Below are 27,851 nucleotides of genomic sequence, written 5' to 3' on the forward strand. Positions count from 1 at the left end.
GTGTGTGTGGTGTGTAAGAGTGTGTGTGAGGGGTGTGTGTGGTGTGTAAGAGTGTGTGTGAGGGGTGTGTGTGGTGTGTAAGAGTGTGTGTGAGGGGTGTGTGTGGTGTGTAAGAGTGTGTGTGAGGGATGTGTGTGTGGTGTGTAAGTGTGTGTGTGAGGGGTGTGTGTGGTGTGTAAGAGTGTGTGTGAGGGGTGTGTGTGGTGTGTAAGAGTGTGTGTGAGGGGTGTGTGTGGTGTGTAAGAGTGTGTGTGAGGGGTGTGTGTGGTGTGTAAGAGTGTGTGTGAGGGGTGTGTGTGGTGTGTAAGAGTGTGTGTGAGGGGTGTGTGTGGTGTGTAAGAGTGTGTGTGAGGGGTGTGTGTGGTGTGTAAGAGTGTGTGTGAGGGGTGTGTGTGGTGTGTAAGAGTGTGTGTGAGGGATGTGTGTGTGGTGTGTAAGTGTGTGTGTGAGGGGTGTGTGTGGTGTGTAAGAGTGTGTGTGAGGGGTGTGTGTGGTGTGTAAGAGTGTGTGTGAGGGGTGTGTGTGGTGTGTAAGAGTGTGTGTGAGGGGTGTGTGTGGTGTGTAAGAGTGTGTGTGAGGGGTGTGTGTGGTGTGTAAGAGTGTGTGTGAGGGGTGTGTGTGGTGTGTAAGAGTGTGTGTGAGGGGTGTGTGTGGTGTGTAAGAGTGTGTGTGAGGGGTGTGTCTGGTGTGTGTGAGGGATGTGTGTGTGGTGTGTAAGAGTGTGTGTGAGGGGTGTGTGTGGTGTGTAAGAGTGTGTGTGAGGGGTGTGTGTGGTGTGTAAGAGTGTGTGTGAGGGGTGTGTGTGGTGTGTAAGAGTGTGTGTGAGGGGTGTGTGTGGTGTGTAAGAGTGTGTGTGAGGGGTGTGTGTGGTGTGTAAGAGTGTGTGTGAGGGGTGTGTGTGGTGTGTAAGAGTGTGTGTGAGGGGTGTGTGTGGTGTGTAAGAGTGTGTGTGAGGGGTGTGTGTGGTGTGTAAGAGTGTGTTTGAGGGGTGTGTGTGGTGTGTAAGAGTGTGTGTGAGGGGTGTGTGTGGTGTGTAAGAGTGTGTGTGAGGGGTGTGTGTGGTGTGTAAGAGTGTGTGTGAGGCGTGTGTGTGGTGTGTAAGAGTGTGTCTGAGCGGTGTGTGTGGTGTGTAAGAGTGTGTGTGAGGGGTGTGTGTGGTGTGTAAGAGTGTGTGTGAGGGGTGTGTGTGGTGTGTAAGAGTGTGTGTGAGGGGTGTGTGTGGTGTGTAAGAGTGTGTGTGAGGGGTGTGTGTGGTGTGTAAGAGTGTGTGTGAGGGGTGTGTGTGGTGTGTAAGAGTGTTTGTGAGGGGTGTGTAAGAGTGTTTGTGAGGGGTGTGTAAGAGTGTGTGTGAGGGATGTGTGTGGTGTGTAAGAGTGTTTGTGAGGGGTGTGTAAGAGTGTGTGTGAGGGATGTGTGTGGTGTGTAAGAGTGTTTGTGAGGGGTGTGTAAGAGTGTGTGTGAGGGGTGTGTGTGGTGTGTAAGAGTGTGTGTGAGCGGTGTGTGGGGTGTGTGTGAGGGATGTGTGTGTGGTGTGTAAGAGTGTGTGTGAGGGGTGTGTTTGGTGTGTAAGAGTGTGTGTGAGGGGTGTGTGTGGTGTGTAAGAGTGTGTGTGAGGGGTGAGTGTGGTGTGTAAGAGTGTGTGTGAGGGGTGTGTGTGGTGTGTAAGAGTGTGTGTGAGGGGTGTGTGTGGTGTGTAAGAGTGTGTGTGAGGGGTGTGTGTGGTGTGTAAGAGTGTGTGTGAGGGGTGTGTGTGGTGTGTAAGAGTGTGTGTGAGGGGTGTGTGTGGTGTGTAAGAGTGTGTGTGAGGGGTGTGTGTGGTGTGTAAGAGTGTGTGTGAGGGGTGTGTGTGGTGTGTAAGAGTGTGTGTGAGGGGTGTGTGTGGTGTGTAAGAGTGTGTGTGAGGGGTGTGTGTGGTGTGTGTGAGGGATGTGTGTGTGGTGTGTAAGAGTGTGTGTGAGGGGTGTGTGTGGTGTGTGTGGTGTGTAAGAGTGTGTGTGAGGGGTGTGTTTGGTGTGTAAGAGTGTGTGTGAGGGGTTTGTTTGGTGTGTAAGAGTGTGTGTGAGGGGTGTGTGTGGTGTGTAAGAGTGTGTGTGAGGGGTGTGTGTGGTGTGTAAGAGTGTGTGTGAGGGATGTGTGTGTGGTGTGTAAGAGTGTGTGTGAGGTGTGTGTGTGGTGTGTAAGAGTGTGTGTGAGCGGTGTGTGGGGTGTGTGTGAGGGATGTGTGTGTGGTGTGTAAGAGTGTGTGTGAGGGGTGTGTGTGGTGTGTGTGAGGGGTGTGTGTGGTGTGTAAGAGTGTGTGTGAGGGGTGTGTGTGGTGTGTAAGAGTGTGTGTGAGGGGTGTGTTTGGTGTGTAAGAGTGTGTGTGAGGGGTGTGTGTGGTGTGTAAGAGTGTGTGTGAGGGGTGTGTGTGGTGTGTAAGAGTGTGTGTGAGGGGTGTGTGTGGTGTGTAAGAGTGTGTGTGAGGGGTGTGTGTGGTGTGTAAGAGTGTGTGTGAGGGGTGTGTGTGGTGTGTAAGAGTGTTTGTGAGGGGTGTGTAAGAGTGTGTGTGAGGGGTGTGTGTGGTGTGTAAGAGTGTGTGTGAGGCGTCTGTGTGGTGTGTAAGAGTGTGTCTGAGGGGTGTGTGTGGTGTGTAAGAGTGTGTGTGAGGGGTGTGTAAGAGTGTTTGTGAGGGGTGTGTAAGAGTGTGTGTGAGGGATGTGTGTGGTGTGTAAGAGTGTTTGTGAGGGGTGTGTGTGGTGTGTAAGAGTGTGTGTGAGGGGTGTGTAAGAGTGTTTGTGAGGGGTGTGTAAGAGTGTGTGTGAGGGATGTGTGTGGTGTGTAAGAGTGTTTGTGAGGGGTGTGTAAGAGTGTGTGTGAGGGATGTGTGTGAGGGGTGTGTAAGACTGTGTGTGAGGGGTGTGTAAGAGTGTGTGTGAGGGATGTGTGTGGTGTGTAAGAGTGTTTGTGAGGGGTGTGTAAGAGTGTGTGTGAGGGGTGTGTGTGGTGTGTAAGAGTGTGTGTGAGGCGTGTGTGTGGTGTGTAAGAGTGTGTCTGAGGGGTGTGTGTGGTGTGTAAGAGTGTGTGTGAGGGTTGTGTGTGGTGTGTAAGAGTGTGTGTGAGGGGTGTGTAAGAGTGTGTGTGAGGGGTGTGTAAGAGTGTGTGTGAGGGATGTGTGTGGTGTGTAAGAGTGTTTGTGAGGGGTGTGTAAGAGTGTGTGTGAGGGATGTGTGTGAGGGGTGTGTAAGACTGTGTGTGAGGGGTGTGTAAGAGTGTGTGTGAGGGATGTGTGTGGTGTGTAAGAGTGTTTGTGAGGGGTGTGTAAGAGTGTGTGTGAGGGATGTGTGTGGTGTGTAAGAGTGTGTGTGAGGGGTGTGTGTGGTGTGTAAGAGTGTGTGTGAGGGGTGTGTGTGGTGTGTAAGAGTGTGTGTGAGGGGTGTGTGTGGTGTGTAAGAGTGTGTGTGAGGGGTGTGTGTGGTGTGTAAGAGTGTGTGTGAGGGGTGTGTGTGGTGTGTAAGAGTGTGTGTGAGGGGTGTGTGTGGTGTGTAAGAGTGTGTGTGAGGGGTGTGTGTGGTGTGTAAGAGTGTGTGTGAGGGGTGTGTGTGGTGTGTAAGTGTGTGTGTGAGGGGTGTGTCTATTGTGTGTGAGGGATGTGTGTGTGGTGTGTAAGAGTGTGTGTGAGGGGTGTGTGTGGTGTGTAAGAGTGTGTGTGAGGGGTGTGTGTGGTGTGTAATAGTGTGTGTGAGGGGTGTGTGTGGTGTGTAAAAGTGTGTGTGAGGGGTGTGTGTGGTGTGTGTGGTGTGTAAGAGTGTGTGTGAGGGGTGTGTTTGGTGTGTAAGAGTGTGTGTGAGGGGTGTGTTTGGTGTGTAAGAGTGTGTGTGAGGGGTGTGTGTGGTGTGTAAGAGTGTGTGTGAGGGGTGTGTGTGGTGTGTAAGAGTGTGTGTGAGGGGTGTGTGTGGTGTGTAAGAGTGTGTGTGAGGGGTGTGTGTGGTGTGTAAGAGTGTGTGTGAGCGGTGTGTGGGGTGTGTGTGAGGGATGTGTGTGTGGTGTGTAAGAGTGTGTGTGAGGGGTGTGTGTGATGTGTAAGAGTGTGTGTGAGGGGTGTGTGTGGTGTGTAAGAGTGTGTGTGAGGGGTGTGTGGGGTGTGTGTGAGGGATGTGTGTGTGGTGTGTAAGAGTGTGTGTGAGGGGTGTGTGTGGTGTGTGTGAGGGGTGTGTGTGGTGTGTAAGAGTGTGTGTGAGGGGTGTGTGTGGTGTGTAAGAGTGTGTGTGAGGGGTGTGTGTGGTGTGTAAGAGTGTGTGTGAGGGGTGTGTGTGGTGTGTAAGAGTGTGTGTGAGGGGTGTGTTTGGTGTGTAAGAGTGTGTGTGAGGGGTGTGTGTGGTGTGTAAGAGTGTGTGTGAGGGGTGTGTGTGGTGTTTAACAGTGTGTGTGAGGGGTGTGTGTGGTGTGTAAGAGTGTGTGTGAGGGGTGTGTGTGGTGTGTAAGAGTGTGTGTGAGGGGTGTGTGTGGTGTGTAAGAGTGTTTGTGAGGGGTGTGTAAGAGTGTGTGTGAGGGGTGTGTTTGGTGTGTAAGAGTGTGTGTGAGGGGTGTGTGTGGTGTGTAAGAGTGTGTGTGAGGGGTGTGTGTGGTGTGTAAGAGTGTGTGTGAGGGGTGTGTGTGGTGTGTAAGAGTGTGTGTGAGGGGTGTGTGTGGTGTGTAAGAGTGTGTGTGAGGGGTGTGTGTGGTGTGTAAGAGTGTGTGTGAGGGGTGTGTGTGGTGTGTAAGAGTGTGTTTGAGGGGTGTGTGTGGTGTGTAAGAGTGTGTTTGAGGGGTGTGTGTGGTGTGTAAGAGTGTGTGTGAGGGGTGTGTGTGGTGTGTAAGAGTGTGTGTGAGGGGTGTGTGTGGTGTGTAAGAGTGTGTTTGAGGGGTGTGTGTGGTGTGTAAGAGTGTGTGTGAGGGGTGTGTGTGGTGTGTAAGAGTGTGTGTGAGGGGTGTGTGTGGTGTGTAAGAGTGTGTGTGAGGGGTGTGTGTGGTGTGTAAGAGTGTGTTTGAGGGGTGTGTGTGGTGTGTAAGAGTGTGTGTGAGGGGTGTGTGTGGTGTGTAAGAGTGTGTGTGAGGGGTGTGTGTGGTGTGTAAGAGTGTGTGTGAGGGGTGTGTGTGGTGTGTAAGAGTGTGTGTGAGGGGTGTGTGTGGTGTGTAAGAGTGTGTGTGAGGGGTGTGTGTGGTGTGTAAGAGTGTGTGTGAGGGGTGTGTGTGGTGTGTAAGAGTGTGTGTGAGGGGTGTGTGTGGTGTGTAAGAGTGTGTGTGAGGGGTGTGTGTGGTGTGTAAGAGTGTTTGTGAGGGGTGTGTGTGGTGTGTAAGAGTGTGTGTGAGGGGTGTGTGTGGTGTGTAAGAGTGTGTGTGAGGGGTGTGTGTGGTGTGTAAGAATGTGTGTGAGGGGTGTGTGTGGTGTGTAAGAGTGTGTGTGAGGGGTGTGTGTGGTGTGTAAGAGTGTGTGTGAGGGGTGTGTGTGGTGTGTAAGAGTGTGTTTGAGGGGTGTGTGTGGTGTGTAAGAGTGTGTGTGAGGGGTGTGTGTGGTGTGTAAGAGTGTGTGTGAGGGGTGTGTGTGGTGTGTAAGAGTGTGTGTGAGGGGTGTGTGTGGTGTGTAAGAGTGTGTGTGAGGGGTGTGTGTGGTGTGTAAGAGTGTGTGTGAGGGGTGTGTGTGGTGTGTAAGAGTGTGTGTGAGGGGTGTGTGTGGTGTGTAAGAGTGTGTGTGAGGGGTGTGTGTGGTGTGTAAGAGTGTGTGTGAGGGGTGTGTGTGGTGTGTAAGAGTGTGTGTGAGGGGTGTGTGTGGTGTGTAAGAGTGTGTGTGAGGGGTGTGTGTGGTGTGTAAGAGTGTGTGTGAGGGGTGTGTGTGGTGTGTAAGAGTGTGTGTGAGGGGTGTGTGTGGTGTGTAAGAGTGTGTTTGAGGGGTGTGTGTGGTGTGTAAGAGTGTGTGTGAGGGGTGTGTGTGGTGTGTAAGAGTGTGTGTGAGGGGTGTGTGTGGTGTGTAAGAGTGTGTGTGAGGGGTGTGTGTGGTGTGTAAGAGTGTGTGTGAGGGGTGTGTGTGGTGTGTAAGAGTGTGTGTGAGGGGTGTGTGTGGTGTGTAAGAGTGTGTGTGAGGGGTGTGTGTGGTGTGTAAGAGTGTGTGTGAGGGGTGTGTGTGGTGTGTAAGAGTGTGTGTGAGGGGTGTGTGTGGTGTGTAAGAGTGTGTGTGAGGGGTGTGTGTGGTGTGTAAGAGTGTGTGTGAGGGGTGTGTGTGGTGTGTAAGAGTGTGTGTGAGGGGTGTGTGTGGTGTGTAAGAGTGTGTTTGAGGGGTGTGTCTGGTGTGTGTTAGGGATGTGTGTGTGGTGTGTAAGAGTGTGTTTGAGGGGTGTGTGTGGTGTGTAAGAGTGTGTGTGAGGGGTGTGTGTGGTGTGTAAGAGTGTGTGTGAGGGGTGTGTGTGGTGTGTAAGAGTGTGTGTGAGGGGTGTGTGTGGTGTGTAAGAGTGTGTGTGAGGGGTGTGTGTGGTGTGTAAGAGTGTGTGTGAGGGGTGTGTGTGGTGTGTAAGAGTGTGTGTGAGGGGTGTGTGTGGTGTGTAAGAGTGTGTGTGAGGGGTGTGTGTGGTGTGTAAGAGTGTGTGTGAGGGGTGTGTGTGGTGTGTAAGAGTGTGTGTGAGGGGTGTGTGTGGTGTGTAAGAGTGTGTGTGAGGGGTGTATTTTTACTTTGTGCTGGTGAAAACACACTGCTGCAGCTGCTCTGCCTGTTCTTGGGTGTTGTAAAGACTTGGCAGGGTGTGACTTCATCATCTACAGGTGAGGCTCTCCTGCTGCTCACAATATCCCCGCCCACTCCTCCTAGTGCCACCCACCAGTATAACAGATTAAAGTGATGTTAACCTCAGCATTAGTGTACTTCATTAATTATAGGTACTTTACTAATAACAACAACTAAATCAATAAACAAATGAGGATGAGGAACCCAACAGTGTTTATGATTACAGCAGCAGCTCATAGCTACACATCTACAGCATCCAGGCGAAATTATCCACTGAATAAAGGACAAAAGACCTGAGTATTTAATGTTTTCATGCTCAAGTAAAAAAATGGTTTTGTTTTTCCCAGTCAAAAAATTACTATTAATTTGATTTTCAGTATAAAGCCTGCTATCATCAATATGAGTGATTAGCAGGACAGCTTTTGGCTAATAGATAGTGTAATACTACTGAGTTCATATACTGTAGCAGTAAGAAGTACACTTCTTTATTTTTAATGATTTCCTGCTCAAAAGTATTTTATATATATTTTAACAATGTTTTTTAAATTAAAAATATACATAAATAAAACATTATTGAATAATCTCCACAGGCTGCACTGCATGTTTTCCTTCTTTCCTCTCAGTCACAGAGTTTCAGGTGGAGATGTTTCCTGATACAGTTGTTGAAGGAGATGAAGTTACTCTCACATGTAAAACCACCTGCAGTCTGACTGAGACTCCAACATTCACCTGGTACAAAGATGGACATTATTTCTCCTCCTCGAACCCGCTCCGTCTGCCATCAGTCAGTCAGAGGGATGCAGGCAGATACAGCTGTTCTGTACAGGGACAAAGTTATCTCTCCGCTGCTGTCACTCTTAATGTACAATGTAAGTACAGATTGATTCATTCACTCATTAAAACTAACAACACTAAAAGTTCATGCTGAATCCACATGTAAAATGAATCCCATCAGTAATGAAACAGTAACAATCAGTAATACAAGTACATATGTTATGACATGGCTCTAAATTATTGTTCTGAACACAACAGTTCATCAGCTGATATGAAGTTTCACTGGATACTTTCTGATCAGAGTTGTACACTAGAATATAAGAATATTAGCATGCACGTGTCAGGAACTGCTGGACAATTACCTGCTAGGCCTGGAGAGGGCGCTGGCAGGAGACTCTATGGAGCCTGCTTTATTGTGTGTATTTTGTGCCACGCCTATCCTATTGTTCTCGTTCCCGCCGTATCACCTGTTCTCCATTAGTCCTAATGTTGTGCCCTATAAATAGGGATCCTTTTGTACCTGTCTTTGTCAGTTATTGTTTCATGTTTCTCGTTTTCTTTGATTAGTGTCACGTATAGTGTTCACGTTAGTTTCCCCCAGTCTCGTGTTTATGTTAATAAAGCAGTGATTAATTGAATCCTGCGTATTGGTCTATCTCCACGGCGTGCCACCGCCCGCAGCACCACGGAGGTCCGGGTTCACGACCCGCACAGGGCAGGGGCATCTGGACGTTACATGTCTGTTAGCATAGCTGCTTACTATCTCAATAGAATATTTGAATATTAACATAGATGTGAATTAGCATACTCATAGCATAGCATTTTCACATACACATACATTAGCATACTTAAACACTGGAACACTCAAACATTCAACTTTCATACACACCTTCATCATATCAATAACACTAACATCAACAAAAGAACATTAATTAAAATGAATTCATAAATCTAAGACTTTGTGATGTTATGACATTTTCTGTAATTTCACTGCTGTTTCTTTTTAGGTAAATGAATGTGTTACTGCAGTAAAACAGGAAGTAATGATGACTTTTATAGTTATTGTTAAAAAAATAGAGAAAAATCTTCATAGTGTGCAGTTTGTGGTTCTTTTTCTAGATCCTCCAAAGAGTGTCTCAGTGTCCATCAGTCCCTCTGGTGTGATAGTGGAGGGCAGTTCAGTGACTCTGACCTGCAGCAGTGATGCTAACCCACCTGTACAGAACTACACCTGGTATAAGGTGAATGAAAGCTCACCTGTAGGATCTGGACAGAGTTACAGCTTCACCTTGACCTCCAGCAGCAGTGGAGGGTTTTACTGTGTGGTTCAGAATAGATACGGGAGACAGAGATCTCCTGCAGGGCCTCTCACTTTAAATTCTATTACAGGTATTATAAATAATAATCTGTACCCATTACATTGATAAAGGTAAAGAGTTACAGCTGATTAATATTTATCTGTACACAGGGAGGAGTGTAGTACTGTATGTAGTTCTTGGAGTCATTGTGGGATGTGGATGTTTACTTGCCATCGTTGGTGTTTTATGTATAAGGTAAGCATGTGTATTTTTCATCAACTTTTGTTGAATATCTGCAGCATGAACCCTCTGATTATTGTTCATTTTTAGGAGAAAGAGAACAGGAAGGTCAGGTGATAATGCAGAGTCTCGTCAGGTAAGTGGACTGTAACTGGACATTGGACAGTGTGACTTCTGCTCATGCTTACCTGCAAAACATCACAACAGATAATCAACACTAGACCCAGATCCTAATGAACACGAGGAAACAGCAGACTCTAGGCACTTTTCATCACTAAACATAGTTATAGTAGTAAATGGATAGATATTGAGGAATTCCTCAAAACACCAAACACATTCTTTATAATCTTCACACAGAACGTTTCCTGCAGTCCTACTGATGACACATACACAGCTCTTGATCTTCAGACCAGGTCCAGTGACGTGTACGACACGCTTACAGTAAGTGTCTTCAGAGACACACTTCACTCAGACATTCAGATCTGAAAAGAATCACTAAGAATGATGAACACATGATTTATTTCTCTTTCTCTCACACAGACGGTTCACCCGAATCTTCCTGATTCTCAGTCCATCTCTCATGATTACGAAAATAATCCAGTGAGCGCTTCCATTTGTTCATCACTGAATATAGTACCAGGAAGCTGTAAAGCCTAAAATATTTTATTTAAAGCTGTTAAAGCCACATTGATTTAATGTTAGTAGGATATCACATGATATTTCCTACATCATACTAGAGAGAGAGAGAGAGAAAGAGAGAGAGAGAAAGAGAGAGAGAGAGAGAGAGAGAGAGAGAGAGAGAGAGAGAGAGAGAGAAAGAATGATTCAGTTTTTTTAGCTGTGGATTTTAGCTTTATGTATTTTGAATAAATTTTGTATATATAGAATTTTTCATTTCATATATTTCTCTTCACTACTTTCTGTACTAAATACAATTGCATTTATAGATTATTTCATTTATTTTTATTTATATTCCATTTATATTTATTTTTCTTGTTATCTAAAACAGTCTCTGGCAAAAGAATTTTATTTGTTATTAAAGTTTATCTTATCTTATCTTATCTTATCTTATCTTATCTTATCTTATCTTATCTTATCTTATCTTATCTTATCTTATCTTATCTTATCTTAAATTGAATCCAAACTTTCCATTTATGAATATTAAATTGTACATGACTGCTTGTGGTTTTAATGAATGTTTTTTCTACATGTGTACTATAGGTTTTTATCCTGTTTTAATAATCAGATTGTATATTTTATCTGAAAAAATGTGTACTGTTGATGTTTTGTACGTTTTGTACAATAAAGTCAAGTATGATGTACAAACTCTTAGCATGGTTTCTGTATAATGAGATGGGTTTGGGCTTGAATCATTATTATCCTATACATACACCATGAAATGAACCTACACTCAGTCACTAATATACTGTAATGTCATGATATAACATGGGATTATCAGACAGTTTATTACAGCATAGCAGCTACTCAGCCTCTCTTCCACATTAACTGTATCTGACTAGAATTTTCTATATCACTATCAATTACAATGAATTATAATTATTTAAAAGTCTGTTACATGTTCATTCCATGTTGTAGAAGGTGCTTTTTGTTGTACAGCGTGTTTAAATTTTTCAAAAAATGTACTCATTTTTCATAAATCTAATTCTAATCTACTTTAATCATTAAATAAAACAAAATTTAATCTTTAAATTTACTCATTTACACTAATTCAAATCTAAGACTATTTTAATCCATAATCCAGAGTTAATGTTAATCTTTACTTGTTTTTCTTTACATATATTAATCTCACTTATTTTAATCTGTACATAAGCAATATAATAACAGTTATCAGCTATGACAAAGTTAACCACATGATGAGAAGAAGTTTAAAATAGCAATTATTTATTTTATACCTGGGTTTCATTGTGCTACATGTAGAGAAGCGGCTGTGTATAAATACACCAGGATAGGAGCGAGCGCCACTCTCTGTATGTTTTGTTTCTGGTTAGTGAGAATAGTTTAGATAGGGCGTGAAAACGCCAAAGACTTTCTTTCCCTTTTATTTTCTAGATAGATTAGAGGATTGTGGTGAGTTAGTTTGGTTTTGTTATATTTCTTTCTTTTATTTGGCGCCACTATTAATCCTCTCTTTTCCCGTATTGATTATAATATAACTCTCAGTTGTATGTAAATATATATCTATCTATATTTCTTCTATTCCGATTCCATAATGGACCAATAAATACTATATTTAATTTTGCTATAAGGTTGTTCTGTTGTCAATTACTACCAACCTTCACTTAAATGAGTCACAACTTAAATGTTCCTTCTGGTACCCTTAGACCTACCATCTTGAAGTCGTAACAGAGACCCAGTGAGATCAATGACTTCAGTGAAACCACTGGAAGGGCCAGGAGTTTGCGTGGAAGCATCAGCAGTCTCAGGAATGTTATCCAGGAGACTATCCAGGAGGCAGGTGAGTTCACCAACTGATTCATTATAATTTTTCTCACAGAACTTATTGGACACCACTCACAAAACATCATATCCACTACTTTAGTCCTTTCTGTGATAAATGTCCTGACCAACAACTCAGATCCTTTTTATATGATGTGGGAATGTGAAAAAGTTTACAATTTTGGAATGTTGTGTGTATTATCTTATAAAAAATAACTGAATATCCTATACCGCTGAACCCCAATATATTATTACTCAGTGGTGATTTTCTGATCTCTGATTTCTCTAAGTTACAAAAAAACTGTTCGGCTGGCTGGCTTAACAACTTCAAAAAAAATTTTTTCTACAACTCTGGCTTCCACCACATAGCCTGGATATGTACAGGTGGTTGATACAACTTCGGGACATTATAATGCTGGAAATATCCATATATATTAAAGATCTGGAATATAGCTGCTGAGAAGATCTCCAAGTGTATTGCACAAAACAACAATCATGATCCTGTTGTTATTCTGGTTTGTATATAGTACATTTAACATATTAATGATATACAACAGCTGTACCATTGTGCACCATAGTCTGACTATTTAATTTCTCTATTTTCTATTTATTAGTGAACGTGGGAACCGTTGTTGTTGCTGCAAAATGAGCACAGGAAGTGACTTATCTCATAGTTGCCTCCTATTGGCAGGACTCAGGGTAATAGCAGGAAGTGAGGCTGACATTCACCCCCAATTGCTCTATGAAACTAGCCCAGACCCTGGAGGTCAACTGCAGACCTGGGTCAATCACAATATACTCAGGAAGCCCAAAGTAATGGAACACACGAATGAACCATAGCTCAGTAGCTGTAAATGCAAACAGGAACCAAGGGAGAGTTATGAGGTTTAGGGCCAAGGAAAGAAGGTCTAGGAATACGAGAATGGTGGTGTAGCATGAGTAATTGAGGAAAGCTATGGTTATGTTACCAGGGATGTTGCGGTGTGGGCAGTGGCATGATTTTACCAGCTGGAAGGGCTCTGTTATACAGGATGTGATCATTTGGTAAATGTTCATGGTCAAGGTATTTTTAGAGCCCAGTCAGAAGGTAAGGGTAAAGTTGAATCAGGACTAAAACAGGGACCAGCTGGCCTGTCTGGGGTTCAAGTGCTTGGGTGTGTGGATTTTTATGGGCCTCTTGTAAACGATAAAGGAATGATTAGCCCCCTCCAGCCGCTGTCTCTATTCCTACAGTGCCATTTTTACTGACAGTAGCTCTCATTCTACTATGTTATAACTGTGCTATAACTGTGTTATAACTCACCCACTGACAGCTCGGGGAAGAAGAAATTGATGGGATGTAACCTGGGCTTACACTATTGTGCTGTGAGAGGATGGCTCCAATCCATGTTTCTGAGGCATGTACATCTACTATGAATGTTCTGGAAGAGTCAGGATGCTTGAGGACTTAAGATGTTTTTTTCAGATGCAGGGTTCCACACCAGGCATTTGGGGCTGCCTCACAGTAGGGACAGGAGAGGGAGAGTGAGGGCACTAAAGCCCAGTTAGTGTTGATAGAAGCTGACAAGGCCAAAGATGCACTGGAGTGAAAACAAAGAGTGCCCAAGTCTTGTATTACTAAGTATTACTTTTTCCAAGTGAAAGCTTGGAGTGACTGGAATGGACCCACACTCTGCGAACAGGAGATACTGTGTCTCAGCTACATGGGCTTGGCAACTACGATGGTTTCAGACGTCGTCCCCTCGGGGTGAGGGAGCAGCTAAGTGTGAAGCAGGTGATCAAGCCACATGGCTTGGGACTCAAGAGTGGTCCGTAACTCACAGTTTTGCAACCCTTGATGAATTGTCACTTTCATGGACAGAAAGAGAAGAAAACAATGGAAAAAGGTTTGGTATAGACAGAACACAAGGGGGGTGCAGGTGAGTTGTGGGATGTGGAGTCTGGTGCAGCCATGTTGTGGACTGTGATGCATTTTGGAAAATGTAGTTTGATGTCTGTGACAGTGAAGATAAAGGATCTACATCCAAATCTTCTCCAAAATGAGAAGAAAACACTTGAGCTAGCTCTCATTCTCCCATCTGTTCAGTATGATGCTCTCCTCTCTGGTTTGACTTATTATAGTTATGATTTACTCAAATATAGCACTAACTTAATAGAACAAAATAGAAGTGTAGTTTGTTTGTGTAGCATGTGTGTGTTAATTCATCGAAAGCATTACTTTTTAGTGTAACTCCTGTCTTCCTCTTTCCTAATTACACAGGAAATTACTTCATCTGCAGTGAATGAAGAGTTATTTTCACTTCAGTATCAAACTAAACACAGTTTCTTAAAATAATGTGTAGATTTTTACAGTAAAACATGTTGGAGTGTTTTAAATAAAATATTGATCACCAATGCAACTGCTGTAAAGGTGCCAAGGAAATGATTTCTCACTTATTGTTCCATTGCATATATATACAAATATTCTAGATTGATGTGGAACATGAACATGAACATGGAAAATGATTGTGATGTTTTACACAAACAAATGCACAATAGATGATTAGAGTTTAAAATGCTGTAAACACATATGATGTTGTTACCCAAGTGGCAGCCTTTTCCTCTTTGGATCATTTGATCATGTATTCTGTCACCTGTTACTACCTCTATGTTTTGAATATAGTCATTGTATTGTTCTTGTATAATGCACTAATTAAAATGTTAGTGAGTTAGTAGGTGATTGTGAAAATGTTTAAGTCTAAGAACATGAAGTAAACATCATGCATCACTTGTTCGATCTTAAAATACCTTTATGTGCAGAGAACCTACTGCCTAATGCACTGCCTAATGTGTCACAAATTAATGACTTGTTTCTGTTGGGTGTTAGCTCTTAGAGGAAGGACTAATTCAGTTACATGTGGTCAGAGTGTGAAAAGGAAACAGCAGGACATTTTAACTTGGACAGTTCATCAGTTTATACCCTCAGAGCTGCTCCTGTTCTTTTCTCTGGATGTAGACGATCATCACTTAATGAGGTCAGAAGCTTTTTTTACTCATTTATTCAGCTATGAACATTGCATTGTCTTTACAAGTTGATTAGAGACTATGACTCTCTTAAAGGAAGATTAATTAAGAGTTTGCTGTCATGTACTAGAAACAGTGTGTTATTCTATACAATGAAATTCTTATCCCGTGAATCCTTCAGCAGCCTATGACATAAATGAAAGACATAAAAAAAAGATACAAAAGGAGTAAATTACACATTTACAATTACAAAATTACTAATAGTGCAAAATGCAAGAGATTACCATATTGTAAGTGTAAAGTGTACAGTGTGCAGTGTAACACCGAAGACATGCATGTGCAAAGTCCTGTAGAAGTAGATGAGTCCATGTTGTTTATCTGCATTGAGAAGGGTGTGTGTGTGTACATTGAATGCAGAGATAGTCTGTAGTCTCTGATGTTTGTTTGCATTGAGGGGTATGTGTGTGTGTGTGTGTGTGTGTGTGTGTGTCTCTGGGTGAAGGATGAGGTAGTTGACACCACTCAGAGTCAGAGTATACGCTCTGTCTGTGGTTAAGGGTGTAGAGGCAGTTGATGGGTGATGTTCACAAGCCTGATGGCCTGTGGGTAGAAACTGTTTTTAAACAAGGCACTTATTAGTCATTTACTCAGTTGTGCAAAATAAGATAAAAAGTCGCTCTGGATAAGGGCATCTGCCAAATGCCGCTAATGAAATGTTCTGACTTTCAGCCTTGATGTTCTGGCTTTACCCAATGTTACGAGTGTGAAAAGGCTCTTCTTGGGGGTGACTATTGTCGTAGATGATGTTGATGGCTCTGGAATATTAGAGGCTCTACAGTGATGGTAAAGCTATTCCAGATATGTTTTGGGAAGCTCTCACCATCTGCTGTAGAGTCTTCTGGTCCTGTGTTGTGCAGTTTCCAAACCAGACTGTGATGGAGCTGGTGCTGATGCATTTAATTGCACATCTATAAAAGCTACTCAGGATTCAGCTTGGCATGCCAGATATCCTCAGCCTTCTCAAGAAGTTTAGATGCTGATGTGATTTCTTGACTAGATGTGTAGTATTATGAGACCAGGTGAGATCCTCAGTAAATGTGAACACGCAGGAAACTGAAGCTGCTCACTCTCTGCACCTCTTTCGCAGAATATACAGTGTTGAGTTCTATTAAGTGTTAATATATTAAATACAAATAGTATGAAAAATCTTGAATATTTTATTATCATTTTCAAAACATTTAAATAAAAGCAATTTTCTTATATTTTGACATTTTGTCGTCAAACAGACGTTATAATATAATGTTAAAAATGACACAGTGTTCATTACAGCTATAAATTTTCACATTTCATCAAATGATTTCAGTCTCCATAAAAAAATAAATTGTTGCAGAAAAACAGAAGAAACAAAAGTTTATCCCCTTTCTGTTATTAATAAGAGAAAAAGAGAGATGTGTATTAAAAAAAAATCTCTGGGACAAATACATTTAGAAAATTTCACCAATATTTGTTGTTGTCTTGATCTTTTTTGGTCATAAACATAAAATTGGTGTGAAATTCAGGAAGGAGAAAAAGCAAGTGCAGGCCTCGAGGTGATCTGTGAGCGGAAAGTACGGAGGCAAATCTGTGAAAAAAAACTTCCTGTAACTCTAATGAGCTCAAGTAAAATGTTTGATTTCTGTAGAAGCTCGCGTTCGTGGTGAAATGCAGCCGAGAGGAAAACAGATGTACACGTGTGGAGAGTGTAGAATAGAATGATCTGTATACACAAGAAAAATCATGCCACTGCTGATTTTCTCAACTATTGCTTCTGCTCACATGAATACTTTCTCTTTTGGCCAGCAGGGGGCGGGCCGGACTGGCCTGACTGAAATCCTATTGGCTTAATGATTTTTTCCGCACATCAATTCTGATTGGCTGATGCAGCTGTGACGAACTATTAGAAGTTTGCCGTTCTTCCTGAGAGACATGGATTCATCAGCAGACTCTCTTTATATTAGACCTTAATTTTTTTATTTATTGAATTTGTTTGAATTAGAATGAGTAATTCCCTTGCAACATACTATATTATGTAATACAATATTCAATAACAGCTTCAATAATTTAATGAAACAAACAGAATAAATGCTGAAAAGGAGAAAGGTGGAGCTGTTAGTACTAATTCTCTTTGCATGCAGTGAGATGGAGAGGCCAATAACTGGCTTTAATGTAATTGAGGAATTAGAACAAAGTGATGTGGCCCAGCAGATTCCTTCAGATATCATTGTAAACACATTAGAAGTTGGTCATGGGAAAGTAAAAGGAATCCTTTCACTCTTAAAGAACATAGAATACAGGGTTTACTGAGACGTGGCTGGATCCACAAGTGGATGTCACTCTGTTTCTCTCCAGTCGTGTGTGAGAAAGAAGGATGAGATTCACAGATTCAAGAGATCCTGGATATCCTAGGGGGGAGCTCCTGGTTTACTGTGTTGCACCAGGGCATCAAGGTTTTGGGAATGAAGACAGTAGGGCATGAACTATTTTCATAAAACCCTGGTTCATCCACGAGTGGGTTAGGATTGATTTTAGCATCACAAATGCACCTGCTGCTTTCCTGAGGTATGTGGAAGGAGGCTTGGGAGAGCTAAAAGATGATGTCTACATTCCCAGCCCTGATGATGAAACCTTGATGATTTCAGCAAGGACGACAAACTCCTTAAAGACTTGATGAGAGTGCTGCATCAAACAGAGCAGTGTGGTATCAAGATAAGGGTTAAATTAATCAATATATTTTGAAGTAGAAATTTTGGTTATTTATAATAATAATAATAATAATAATAATAATAATAATAATAAGTATGTTTAAATACTGTACTTCAGCAGTCCATCTATAACTTTAAAAGTTTAAATTAAAAAAGTAAACTGAAAGTTAAAAATTCTTAGATAATAACTATCAAATAAACAAAATAAAACCAGAGTAAAAACAAAAGAAGAATTTAAACTCTAAGTGTTTGAGGTGTTTCGTAACATGTAGAAGAAGGAAGGACTAATTCAGTAAAGAAAGAGGAAGAAACATTAACCAGAAACATATCTGAACTTGGACAGTTTAACAGTTTAAACCCTCAGAGCTGCTCCTGTTATTTTCTCCTGGATGAAGGAGATAATCATCTCTTAATGAGGTCAGAAAGTTTCTTTAACAAATTATTCAGTTTGAATTTTATAATTAATTACATTTTTTTTCTTATGGACTGAAATTAAAGCGTGTATTCTTTATAAGTCAAGTGTAAGTTGATTTTTTAGTCATTTCTATTAGAAAACATTGAGACTTGTGTATAATTGAGACAATACGAGACTTGTGTATATCCAGTTCATATCACATATTAAAGATCAGATTTTAAGACATTCTTTTTACTCAGTGTTCTTCCTCCTCACACACTGAACTGTACTGTAAAGGACACAGCTGTAATGAACACTACATTTATATATGCACAGCACTTTACTTTACAATTATAAACACATGGCAGATTTAATCACCTTTTTAGGACATTAAAACCAAACAGTATTTTTCATCTCTGATGATTATACAGGCAGCACTGATGATGTCACTCAGATTGACTCCTCCCCTTCCTCTGCTGTTTCTGCTCATAATTTCAAGTGAGTAATTTATCATATTTTTAACTTCAACATTCAAAAACTTTATTAATCCCAGGGGGGAATTGCTTAATGTTAATGTTCATGCTTAATGTTAGTAATATTTGTTCAGCATCAGCAGTTCTGTGTTAAGTTCCTCTTTTCTGCATCTCTCTCTCTCTCTCTCTCTCTCTCTCTCTTCTTCATGACCTATGAAGCTTCTCACTGTGGGCTTTCAGTTATAAATAAGCTCGGATTTTTGTAGTGTAGAGTTTATGCGGGCTTTCTCACTGTCTGAGACCTGTAGATGCATTATCAGTACATTTCTGTATTCTGTGTTGCAGGAGTTGTCTCCCAGTCAGAGTGGAGTGTAACTTATACACCGAGCTCCATCTGTGCTGTAAAGGGATCTACAGTGACCATGGGCTGCACATACACATATCCATCTGGTTACACAGTTCAGACAGCTTTCTGGAGCAGAGAGTTAGTTACAGATAAAGAGCCTCCTGATCTGTCTTCAGACCCAAACTACAGAGACAGGGTTCAGTACCTCAGAGACAACCTGAATAACTGCCATCTCAGACTGAGTGATGTGAGAGAACAGGACCGAGGAAAATACTACTTCACATTTCTAACAAACCCTGAAGAAAAGTATCAGGGTCAAGATGGAGTTGAACTTTTTGTCACAGGTAAGCCACATCAGCTGAAATAATAACACACTGTACTTTATTCATCATAAAACAATATTTTACATTAACACTTGTACACGATTTTCCATTCAAGAAGTTACATTTTCTTCAAAGAAAACACTCTCATTGAGGACTTTTGTGACAGTTAGCATTAGCTTTAGTTATCTAGCTAATCCTTAAAATTCACTTGTCAGCTGAGATAAATCTGTAAATAATTTAACAGCTTGTTGTCCACCAGATGTCACTAGTGTTCACTGTATTTAAAAGCTTTGAGTAATGTACCTTTTTCAAAGCAGCTGAAGGAAAGTAAAGAAAAACCTTAATTATGAAATCATTAGCAGATACTTAGCTTTCCTCAAATATATAAATTATCAAAATACATACATACATACATACTACTACTACTACTACTACTACTAATAATAATAATAATAATAATAATAATTATTATTATTATTATTATTATTATTATTATTATTATTATTATTATCCATTTCTAAACAGTTAAAAGTAACATGTCTATATATTGTGTTTTATTGTAAGTGGATCATTCTGAGTAGATACATGGTTTAATTTGCATATTTTAATAAAATGTCTTGGATGAAATCTGTAGAGAAAACTGTTGAACATCAGTGACATATTAATTCAACAGAATTGAGGTAGTACTGCAGAGTATTTGCTGTGCCCATGATATTCAGATTCTCCTTACAGACTGAATGACTGAGCAGCTACTATTGAAATGTGAGAGAGTTTCATTCTACATGTAAAGTGGGTGTGGTGTAGCAGCTTAATGTTTAAAGTGTTGGTGTTACACACAGAATTAACAGAATTTTTCTGGTGGCACATTGGTTATTTTCATTGTGGTCACAATAAAAAATAATAAATAAAAATAATTATAATAAAACACACAAGAAATAAATTAGTTTTGCCATGTATTGTAATGAATTGGCAGGGTGTGACTTCTTCATCTACAGGTGTAGACACGATATACAAGAAAAATAGCTATTACTTATAACAAAAATACTATAACTCCTTTACAATAATATTGTAGTAATTAAACAATAATCCTTAAACAAACATGCATATATAAAGTGTGCAAGGGTATACAATAATTCTCAATAAACATAGGCATATATAAATGTGCAAACATTTATACAAAAGTATAAGCATTTAATTATATATAACTTCCTTATATAAACATAATACTGATTTCTTATTATCAACATAATACTGATAAACAACGTAACAAAACACAAACGTCTTCATAAACTATCATTACTCTATCTTAATAAAGTATCTCAAACATTTTAATTTACTACAATTATTCCGTCATGTCGCACCAACCCACGTGGTCTCCGTTAGCATAGCTAATTCGGCTACATTCCAACCATGTGTGTTCTTCTTCTTCTGTTGAGGTGCATATTCCACCACCTCCTGGATTGCAGTATGGAGCCAACTTGGTTGGTAGCAATGTGGATTTAAAATAATAAATAAATAAATAAATAAATAAATAAATAAATAAATAAATAAATTGCCTGACTAAATAAATCTATATCCTGTTTGTCAGTCCTGTGACATTCAAATATCTGAATATTTCTAGTATCTCCATAAGTGTATCATTTTTAATGCCACAGTCTTTTAGTGATTGAAATAGCTTGGACCTTTCTATACTTGTTGCAGTTCATTCTAGTAATATGTGCCATACTGTTTCAGGGAGTCCACATTTACTACAATTCCCATTTTCGTGTTTCCCTATCTTGTATAAATTGTGGTTTAATGATGTTTGGCCAATTTGTAATCTTGTCAAAATCTCGTCCTTTTTCCTGTTTTTAACATGTTTCCTTTCCATCCCCACATTTCTTTGTATTGCATACAGATGTCTTCCTTTTGTTTCTGTGTCCCATATGTTCTGATATCTCTTTTTCATCTCATCCAATCAATCCTTTTATTTCTACTCATGCCCACACTGACGTTAATATCTGGTTCCTTTAGTGAACTGCTTTTTTCCACGATTCAAGATTCAAGAATTCAAGAGTTTGTACAGTTCAGTCCTGTGTGTGTGTGTGTGTGTGTGTTTGTGTGTGTGAGAGAGAGAGAGAGCGAGAGAGAGAGAGAGAGAGAGAGAGAGAGAGTTTTGTACAGTTTAGTCCTGTGTGTGTGTGTGTGTGTGTGTGAGAGAGAGAGAGAGAGAGAGAGAGAGAGAGTTTTGTACAGTTCAGTCCTGTGTGTGTGTGTGTGTGTGTGTGAGAGAGAGAGAGAGAGACAGAGAGAGAGAGAGTTTTGTACAGTTCAGTCCTGTGTGTGTGTGTGTGTGTGTGTGTGTGAGAGAGAGAGAGCGAGAGAGAGAGAGAGAGAGAGAGAGAGAGAGAGAGAGAGAGTTTTGTACAGTTCAATCCTGTGTGTGTGTGTGTGTGTGTGTGTGTGTGTGTGAGAGAGAGAGAGAGAGAGAGAGAGAGAGTTTTGTACAGTTCAGTTCTAGGTGTGTGTGTGTGTGTGTGAGAGAGAGAGAGAGAGAGAGAGAGAGAGAGAGTTTTGTACAGTTCAGTCCTGTGTGTGTGTGTGTGTGTGTGAGAGAGAGAGAGAGAGAGAGAGAGAGAGAGAGAGTTTTGTACAGTTCAGTCCTGTGTGTGTGTGTGTGTGTGAGAGAGAGAGAGAGAGAGAGAGAGTTTTGTACAGTTCAGTCCTGTGTGTGTGTGTGTGTTCAACAGTTCACTCCCAGGTGTTGAGGAGCCTGATGTCTTGAGGAAAGAAACTGTTACACAGTCTGGTTGTGAGGGTCCGAATGCTCCGGTTCATCTTTACAGATGGCAAGAGGTTGAAGAGTGTGTGTGAGGGGTGTGTGTGGTGTGTAAGAGTGTGTGTGAGGGGTGTGTGTGGTGTGTAAGAGTGTGTGTGAGGGGTGTGTGTGGTGTGTTAGAGTGTGTGTGAGGGGTGTGTGTGGTGTGTAAGAGTGTGGGTGAGGGGTGTGTGGGGTGTGTAAGGGTGTGTGTGAGGAGTGTGTAAGAGTGAGTGTGAGGGGTGTGTGTGGTGGGTTAGAGTGTGTGTGAGGGGTGTGTGTGGTGTGTAAGAGTGTGTGTGAGGGGTGTGTGTGGTGTGTAAGAGTGTGTGTGAGGGGTGTGTGTGGTGTGTTATAGTGTGTGTGAGGGGTGTGTGTGGTGTGTAAGAGTGTGTGTGAGGGTGTGTGGGGTGTGTAAGAGTGTGTGTGAGGGGTGTGTGTGGTGTGTAAGAGTGTGTGTGAGGGGTGTGTGTGGTGTGTAAGAGTGTGTCTGAGGGGTGTGTGTGGTGTGTAAGAGTGTGTGTGAGGGATGTGTGTGGAGTGTAAAAGTGTGTGTCAGGGGTGTGTGGGTTGGGTAAGAGTGTGTGTGAGGGGTGTGTGTGGTGTGTAAGAGTGTGTGTGAGGGGTGTGTAAGAGTGTGTGTGAGGGGTGTGTGTGGTGTGTAAGAGTGTGTGTGAAGGGTGTGTGTAAGAGTGTGTGTGAGGGGTGTGTGGGGTGTGTAAGAGTGTGTGTGAGGGGTGTGTGTGGTGTGTAAGAGTGTGTGTGAGGGATGTGTGTGGTGTGTAAGAGTGTGTGTGAGGGGTGTGTGTGGTGTGTAAGAGTGTGTGTGAGGGGTGTGTGTGGTGTGTAAGAGTGTGTGTGAGGGGTGTGTGTGGTGTGTAAGAGTGTGTTTGAGGGGTGTGTGTGGTGTGTAAGAGTGTGTGTGACGGGTGTGTGTGGTGTGTAAGAGTGTGTGTGAGGAGTGTGTGTGGTGTGTTAGAGTGTGTGTGAGGGGTGTGTGGGGTGTGTAAGAGTGTGTGTGAGGGGTGTGTGTGGTGTGTAAGAGTGTGTGTGAGGGGTGTGTGTGGTGTGTAAGAGTGTGTGTGAGGGGTGTGTGTGGTGTGTAAGAGTGTGTGTGAGGGATTTGTGTGGTGTGTAAGAGTGTGTGTGAGGGGTGTGTGTGGTGTGTAAGAGTGTGTGTGAGGGGTGTGTGTGGTGCGTAAGAGTGTGTGTGAGGGGTGTGTGTGGTGTGTAAGAGTGTGTGTGAGGGGTGTGTGTGGTGTGTAAGAGTGTGTCTGAGGGGTGTGTGGGGTGTGTAAGAGTGTGTGTGAGGGATGTGTGTGGTGTGTAAGAGTGTGTGTGAGGGATGTGTGTGTAAGAGTGTGTGTGAGGGGTGTGTGTGGTGTGTAAGAGTGTGTGTGAGGGGTGTGTGTGGTGTGTAAGAGTGTGTGTGAGGGGTGTGTGGGGTGTGTAAGAGTGTGTGTGAGGGGTGTGTGTGGTGTGTAAGAGTGTGTGTGAGGGGTGTGTGTGGTGTGTAAGAGTGTGTGTGAGGGGTGTGTGTGGTGTGTTAGAGTGTGTGTGAGGGGTGTGTGGGGTGTGTAAGAGTGTGTGTGAGGGGTGTGTGTGGTGTGTAAGAGTGTGTGTGAGGGGTGTGTGTGGTGTGTAAGAGTGTGTGTGAGGGGTGTGTGTGGTGTGTAAGAGTGTGTGTGAGGGATGTGTGTGGTGTGTAAGAGTGTGTGTGAGGGATGTGTGTGGTGTGTAAAAGTGTGTGTGAGGGGTGTGTGGGTTGGGTAAGAGTGTGTGTGAGGGGTGTGTGTGGTGTGTAAGAGTGTGTCTGAGGGGTGTGTGGGGTGTGTAAGAGTGTGTGTGAGGGATGTGTGTGTAAGAGTGTGTGTGAGGGGTGTGTGTGGTGTGTAAGAGTGTGTGTGAGGGGTGTGTGTGGTGTGTAAGAGTGTGTGTGAGGGGTGTGTGTGGTGTGTTAGAGTGTGTGTGAGGGGTGTGTGTGGTGTGTAAGAGTGTGTGTGAGGGGTGTGTGGGGTGTGTAAGAGTGTGTGTGAGGAGTGTGTGTGGTGTGTAAGAGTGTGTGTGAGGGGTGTGTGTGGTGTGTAAGAGTGTGTGTGAGGGGTGTGTGTGGTGTGTAAGAGTGTGTGTGAGGGATGTGTGTGGTGTGTAAGAGTGTGTGTGAGGGATGTGTGTGGTGTGTAAAAGTGTGTGTGAGGGGTGTGTGGGTTGGGTAAGAGTGTGTGTGAGGGGTGTGTGTGGTGTGTAAGAGTGTGTGTGAGGGGTGTGTAAGAGTGTGTGTGAGGGGTGTGTGTGGTGTGTAAGAGTGTGTGTGAGGGGTGTGTCTGGTGTGTGTGAGGGATCTGTGTGTGGTGTGTAAGAGTGTGTGTGAGGGGTGTGTGTGGTGTGTAAGAGTGTGTGTGAGGGGTGTGTGTGGTGTGTAAGAGTGTGTGTGAGGGGTGTGTAAGAGTGTGTGTGAGGGGTGTGTGTAAGAGTGTGTGTGAGAGATGTGTGTGGTGTGTAAGAGTGTGTGTGAGGGGTGTGTGTGGTGTGTAAGAGTGTGTGTGAGGGATGTGTGTGGTGTGTGTAAGAGTGTGTGTGAGGGGTGTGTGTGGTGTGTAAGAGTGTGTGTGAGGGATGTGTGTGGTGTGTAAGAGTGTGTGTGAGGGGTGTGTGTGGTGTGTAAGAGTGTGTGTGAGGGGTGTGTGTGGTGTGTTAGAGTGTGTGTGAGGGGTGTGTGGGGTGTGTAAGAGTGTGTGTGAGGGGTGTGTGTGGTGTGTAAGAGTGTGTGTGAGGGGTGTGTGTGGTGTGTAAGAGTGTGTGTGAGGGGTGTGTGTGGTGTGTAAGAGTGTGTGTGAGGGATGTGTGTGGTGTGTAAGAGTGTGTGTGAGGGATGTGTGTGGTGTGTAAAAGTGTGTGTGAGGGGTGTGTGGGTTGGGTAAGAGTGTGTGTGAGGGGTGTGTGTGGTGTGTAAGAGTGTGTCTGAGGGGTGTGTGGGGTGTGTAAGAGTGTGTGTGAGGGATGTGTGTGTAAGAGTGTGTGTGAGGGGTGTGTGTGGTGTGTAAGAGTGTGTGTGAGGGGTGTGTGTGGTGTGTAAGAGTGTGTGTGAGGGGTGTGTGTGGTGTGTTAGAGTGTGTGTGAGGGGTGTGTGTGGTGTGTAAGAGTGTGTGTGAGGGGTGTGTGGGGTGTGTAAGAGTGTGTGTGAGGAGTGTGTGTGGTGTGTAAGAGTGTGTGTGAGGGGTGTGTGTGGTGTGTAAGAGTGTGTGTGAGGGGTGTGTGTGGTGTGTAAGAGTGTGTGTGAGGGATGTGTGTGGTGTGTAAGAGTGTGTGTGAGGGATGTGTGTGGTGTGTAAAAGTGTGTGTGAGGGGTGTGTGGGTTGGGTAAGAGTGTGTGTGAGGGGTGTGTGTGGTGTGTAAGAGTGTGTGTGAGGGGTGTGTAAGAGTGTGTGTGAGGGGTGTGTGTGGTGTGTAAGAGTGTGTGTGAGGGGTGTGTCTGGTGTGTGTGAGGGATGTGTGTGTGGTGTGTAAGAGTGTGTGTGAGGGATGTGTGTGGTGTGTAAGAGTGTGTGTGAGGGGTGTGTGTGGTGTGTAAGAGTGTGTGTGAGGGGTGTGTAAGAGTGTGTGTGAGGGGTGTGTGTAAGAGTGTGTGTGAGGGATGTGTGTGGTGTGTAAGAGTGTGTGTGAGGGGTGTGTGTGGTGTGTAAGAGTGTGTGTGAGGGATGTGTGTGGTGTGTAAGAGTGTGTGTGAGGGGTGTGTGTGGTGTGTAAGAGTGTGTGTGAGGGATGTGTGTGGTGTGTAAGAGTTTGTGTGAGGGGTGTGTGTGGTGTGTAAGAGTGTGTGTGAGGGGTGTGTAAGAGTGTGTGTGAGGGATGTGTGTGTAAGAGTGTGTGTGAGGGGTGTGTGTGGTGTGTAAGAGTGTGTGTGAGGGGTGTGTGTGGTGTGTAAGAGTGTGTGTGAGGGGTGTGTGTGGTGTGTAAGAGTGTGTGTGAGGGATATGTGTGGTGTGTAAGAGTGTGTGTGAGGGGTGTGTGGGGTGGGTAAGAGTGTGTGTGAGGGGTGTGTGTGGTTTGTAAGAGTGTGTGTGAGGGGTGTGTGGGGTGGGTAAGAGTGTGTGTGAGGGGTGTGTGTGGTTTGTAAGAGTGTGTGTGAGGGGTGTGTAAGAGTGTGTGTGAGGGGTGTGTGTGGTGTGTAAGAGTGTGTGTGAGGGATGTGTGTGGTGTGTAAGAGTGTGTGTGAGGGGTGTGTGTGGTGTGTAAGAGTGAGTGTGAGGGGTGTGTAAGAGTGTGTGTGAGGGGTGTGTGGGGTGTGTAAAAGTGTGTGTGAGGGATGTGTGTGGTGTGTAAGAGTGTGTGTGAGGGGTGTGTGGTGTGTAAGAGTGTGTGTGTGAGGGGTGTGTGTGGTGTGTAAGAGTGTGTGTGAGGGGTGTGTGTGGTGTGTAAGAGTGTGTGTGAGGGGTGTGTGTGAGGGGTGTAAGAGTGTGTGTGAGGGTTGTGTGTGGTGTGTAAGAGTGTGTGTGAGGGGTGTGTGTGGTGTGTAAGAGTGTGTGTGAGGGGTGTGTGTGGTGTGTAAGAGTGTGTGTGAGGGGTGTGTAAGAGTGTGTGTGAGGTGTGTGTTTGGTGTGTAAAAGTGTGTGTGAGGGGTGTGTGTGGTGTGTAAGAGTGTGTGTGAGGGGTGTGTGTGGTGTGTAAGAGTGTGTGTGAGGGGTGTGTGTGGTGTGTAAGAGTGTGTGTGAGGGGTGTGTGTGGTGTGTAAGAGTGTGTGTGAGGGGTGTGTGTGGTGTGTAAGAGTGTGTGTGAGAAGTGTGTGTGGTGTGTAAGAGTGTGTGTGAAGGGTGTGTGTAAGAGTGTGTGTGAGGGGTGTGTGGGGTGTGTAAGAGTGTGTGTGAGGGGTGTGTGTGGTGTGTAAGAGTGTGTGTGAGGGGTGTGTAAGAGTGTGTGTGAGGGGTGTGTGGGGTGTGTAAGAGTGTGTGTGAGGGGTGTGTAAGAGTGTGTGTGAGGGGTGTGTGTGGTGTGTAAGAGTGTGTGTGAGGGGTGTGTGTGGTGTGTAAGAGTGTGTGTGAGGGGTGTGTTGGGTGTGTAAGAGTGTGTGTGAGGGGTGTGTAAGAGTGTGTGTGAGGGGTGTGTGTGGTGTGTAAGAGTGTGTGTGAGGGGTGTGTGTGGTGTGTAAGAGTGTGTGTGGTGTGTAAGAGTGTGTGTGAGGGGTGTGTGTGGTGTGTAAGAGTGTGTGTGTGAGGGGTGTGTGTGGTGTGTAAGAGTGTGTGTGAGGGGTGTGTGTGGTGTGTAAGAGTGTGTGTGAGGGGTGTGTGTGGTGTGTGTGAGGGATGTGTGTGTGGTGTGTAAGAGTGTGTGTGAGGGGTGTGTGTGGTGTGTGTGGTGTGTAAGAGTGTGTGTGAGGGGTGTGTTTGGTGTGTAAGAGTGTGTGTGAGGGGTGTGTTTGGTGTGTAAGAGTGTGTGTGAGGGGTGTGTGTGGTGTGTAAGAGTGTGTGTGAGGGGTGTGTGTGGTGTGTAAGAGTGTGTGTGAGGGATGTGTGTGTGGTGTGTAAGAGTGTGTGTGAGGGGTGTGTGTGGTGTGTAAGAGTGTGTGTGAGGGGTGTGTGTGGTGTGTAAGAGTGTGTGTGAGGGGTGTGTGGGGTGTGTGTGAGGGGTGTGTGTGGTGTGTAAGAGTGTGTGTGAGGGGTGTGTGTGGTGTGTAAGAGTGTGTGTGAGGGGTGTGTGGGGTGTGTGTGAGGGGTGTGTGTGGTGTGTAAGAGTGTGTGTGAGGGGTGTGTGTCGTGTGTAAGAGTGTGTGTGAGGGATGTGTGTGGTGTGTAAGAGTGTGTTTGAAGGGTGTGTGTGGTGTGTAAGAGTGTGTGTGAGGGATGTGTGTGGTGTGTAAGAGTGTGTGTGAGGGGTGTGTGTGGTGTGTTAGAATGTGTGTGAGGGGTGTGTGTGAGGGGTGTGTGGGGTGTGTAAGAGTGTGTGTGAGGGGTGTGTGTGGTGTGTAAGAGTGTGTGTGAGGGGTGTGTGTGGTGTGTAAGAGTGTGTGTGAGGGGTGTGTGGGGTGTGTAAGAGTGTGTGTGAGGGGTGTGTGGGGTGTGTAAGAGTGTGTGTGAGGGGTGTGTGTGGTGTGTAAGAGTGTGTGTGAAGGGTGTGTGTAAGAGTGTGTGTGAGAGATTTGTGGGGTGTGTAAGAGTGTGTGTGAGGGGTGTGTGTGGTGTGTAAGAGTGTGTGTGAGAGGTGTGTGTGGTGCGTAAGAGTGTGTGTGAGGGGTGTGTGTGGTGTGTAAGAGTGTGTGTGAGGGGTGTGTGTGGTGTGTA

General features: G+C 43.9%; 2 protein-coding genes across 2 annotated transcripts in view; both read left to right on the plus strand.

Annotated features, from left to right (window-relative positions):
• Window positions 1-10,053, plus strand: part of LOC131346920 (B-cell receptor CD22-like) — a 28,222-nt gene extending 18,169 nt beyond the window's left edge. The window contains exons 4-9 of the mRNA XM_058380721.1: window positions 7,354-7,599; window positions 8,624-8,893; window positions 8,973-9,057; window positions 9,133-9,178; window positions 9,400-9,483; window positions 9,583-10,053. Coding sequence (XP_058236704.1) covers window positions 7,354-7,599; window positions 8,624-8,893; window positions 8,973-9,057; window positions 9,133-9,178; window positions 9,400-9,483; window positions 9,583-9,699 — 848 coding nt within the window. The 3' untranslated portion in view covers window positions 9,700-10,053. The remainder of the gene's footprint in view (window positions 1-7,353; window positions 7,600-8,623; window positions 8,894-8,972; window positions 9,058-9,132; window positions 9,179-9,399; window positions 9,484-9,582) is intronic.
• Window positions 10,054-17,530: 7,477 nt separating this feature from the next.
• Window positions 17,531-27,851, plus strand: part of LOC131346704 (uncharacterized) — a 37,703-nt gene continuing 27,382 nt past the window's right edge. The window contains exons 1-3 of the mRNA XM_058380280.1: window positions 17,531-17,660; window positions 18,069-18,135; window positions 18,456-18,800. Coding sequence (XP_058236263.1) covers window positions 18,078-18,135; window positions 18,456-18,800 — 403 coding nt within the window. The 5' untranslated portion in view covers window positions 17,531-17,660; window positions 18,069-18,077. The remainder of the gene's footprint in view (window positions 17,661-18,068; window positions 18,136-18,455; window positions 18,801-27,851) is intronic.

Source organism: Hemibagrus wyckioides, linkage group LG26, assembly GCF_019097595.1.
Source record: "Hemibagrus wyckioides isolate EC202008001 linkage group LG26, SWU_Hwy_1.0, whole genome shotgun sequence".
Classification (NCBI taxonomy): domain Eukaryota; kingdom Metazoa; phylum Chordata; class Actinopteri; order Siluriformes; family Bagridae; genus Hemibagrus; species Hemibagrus wyckioides.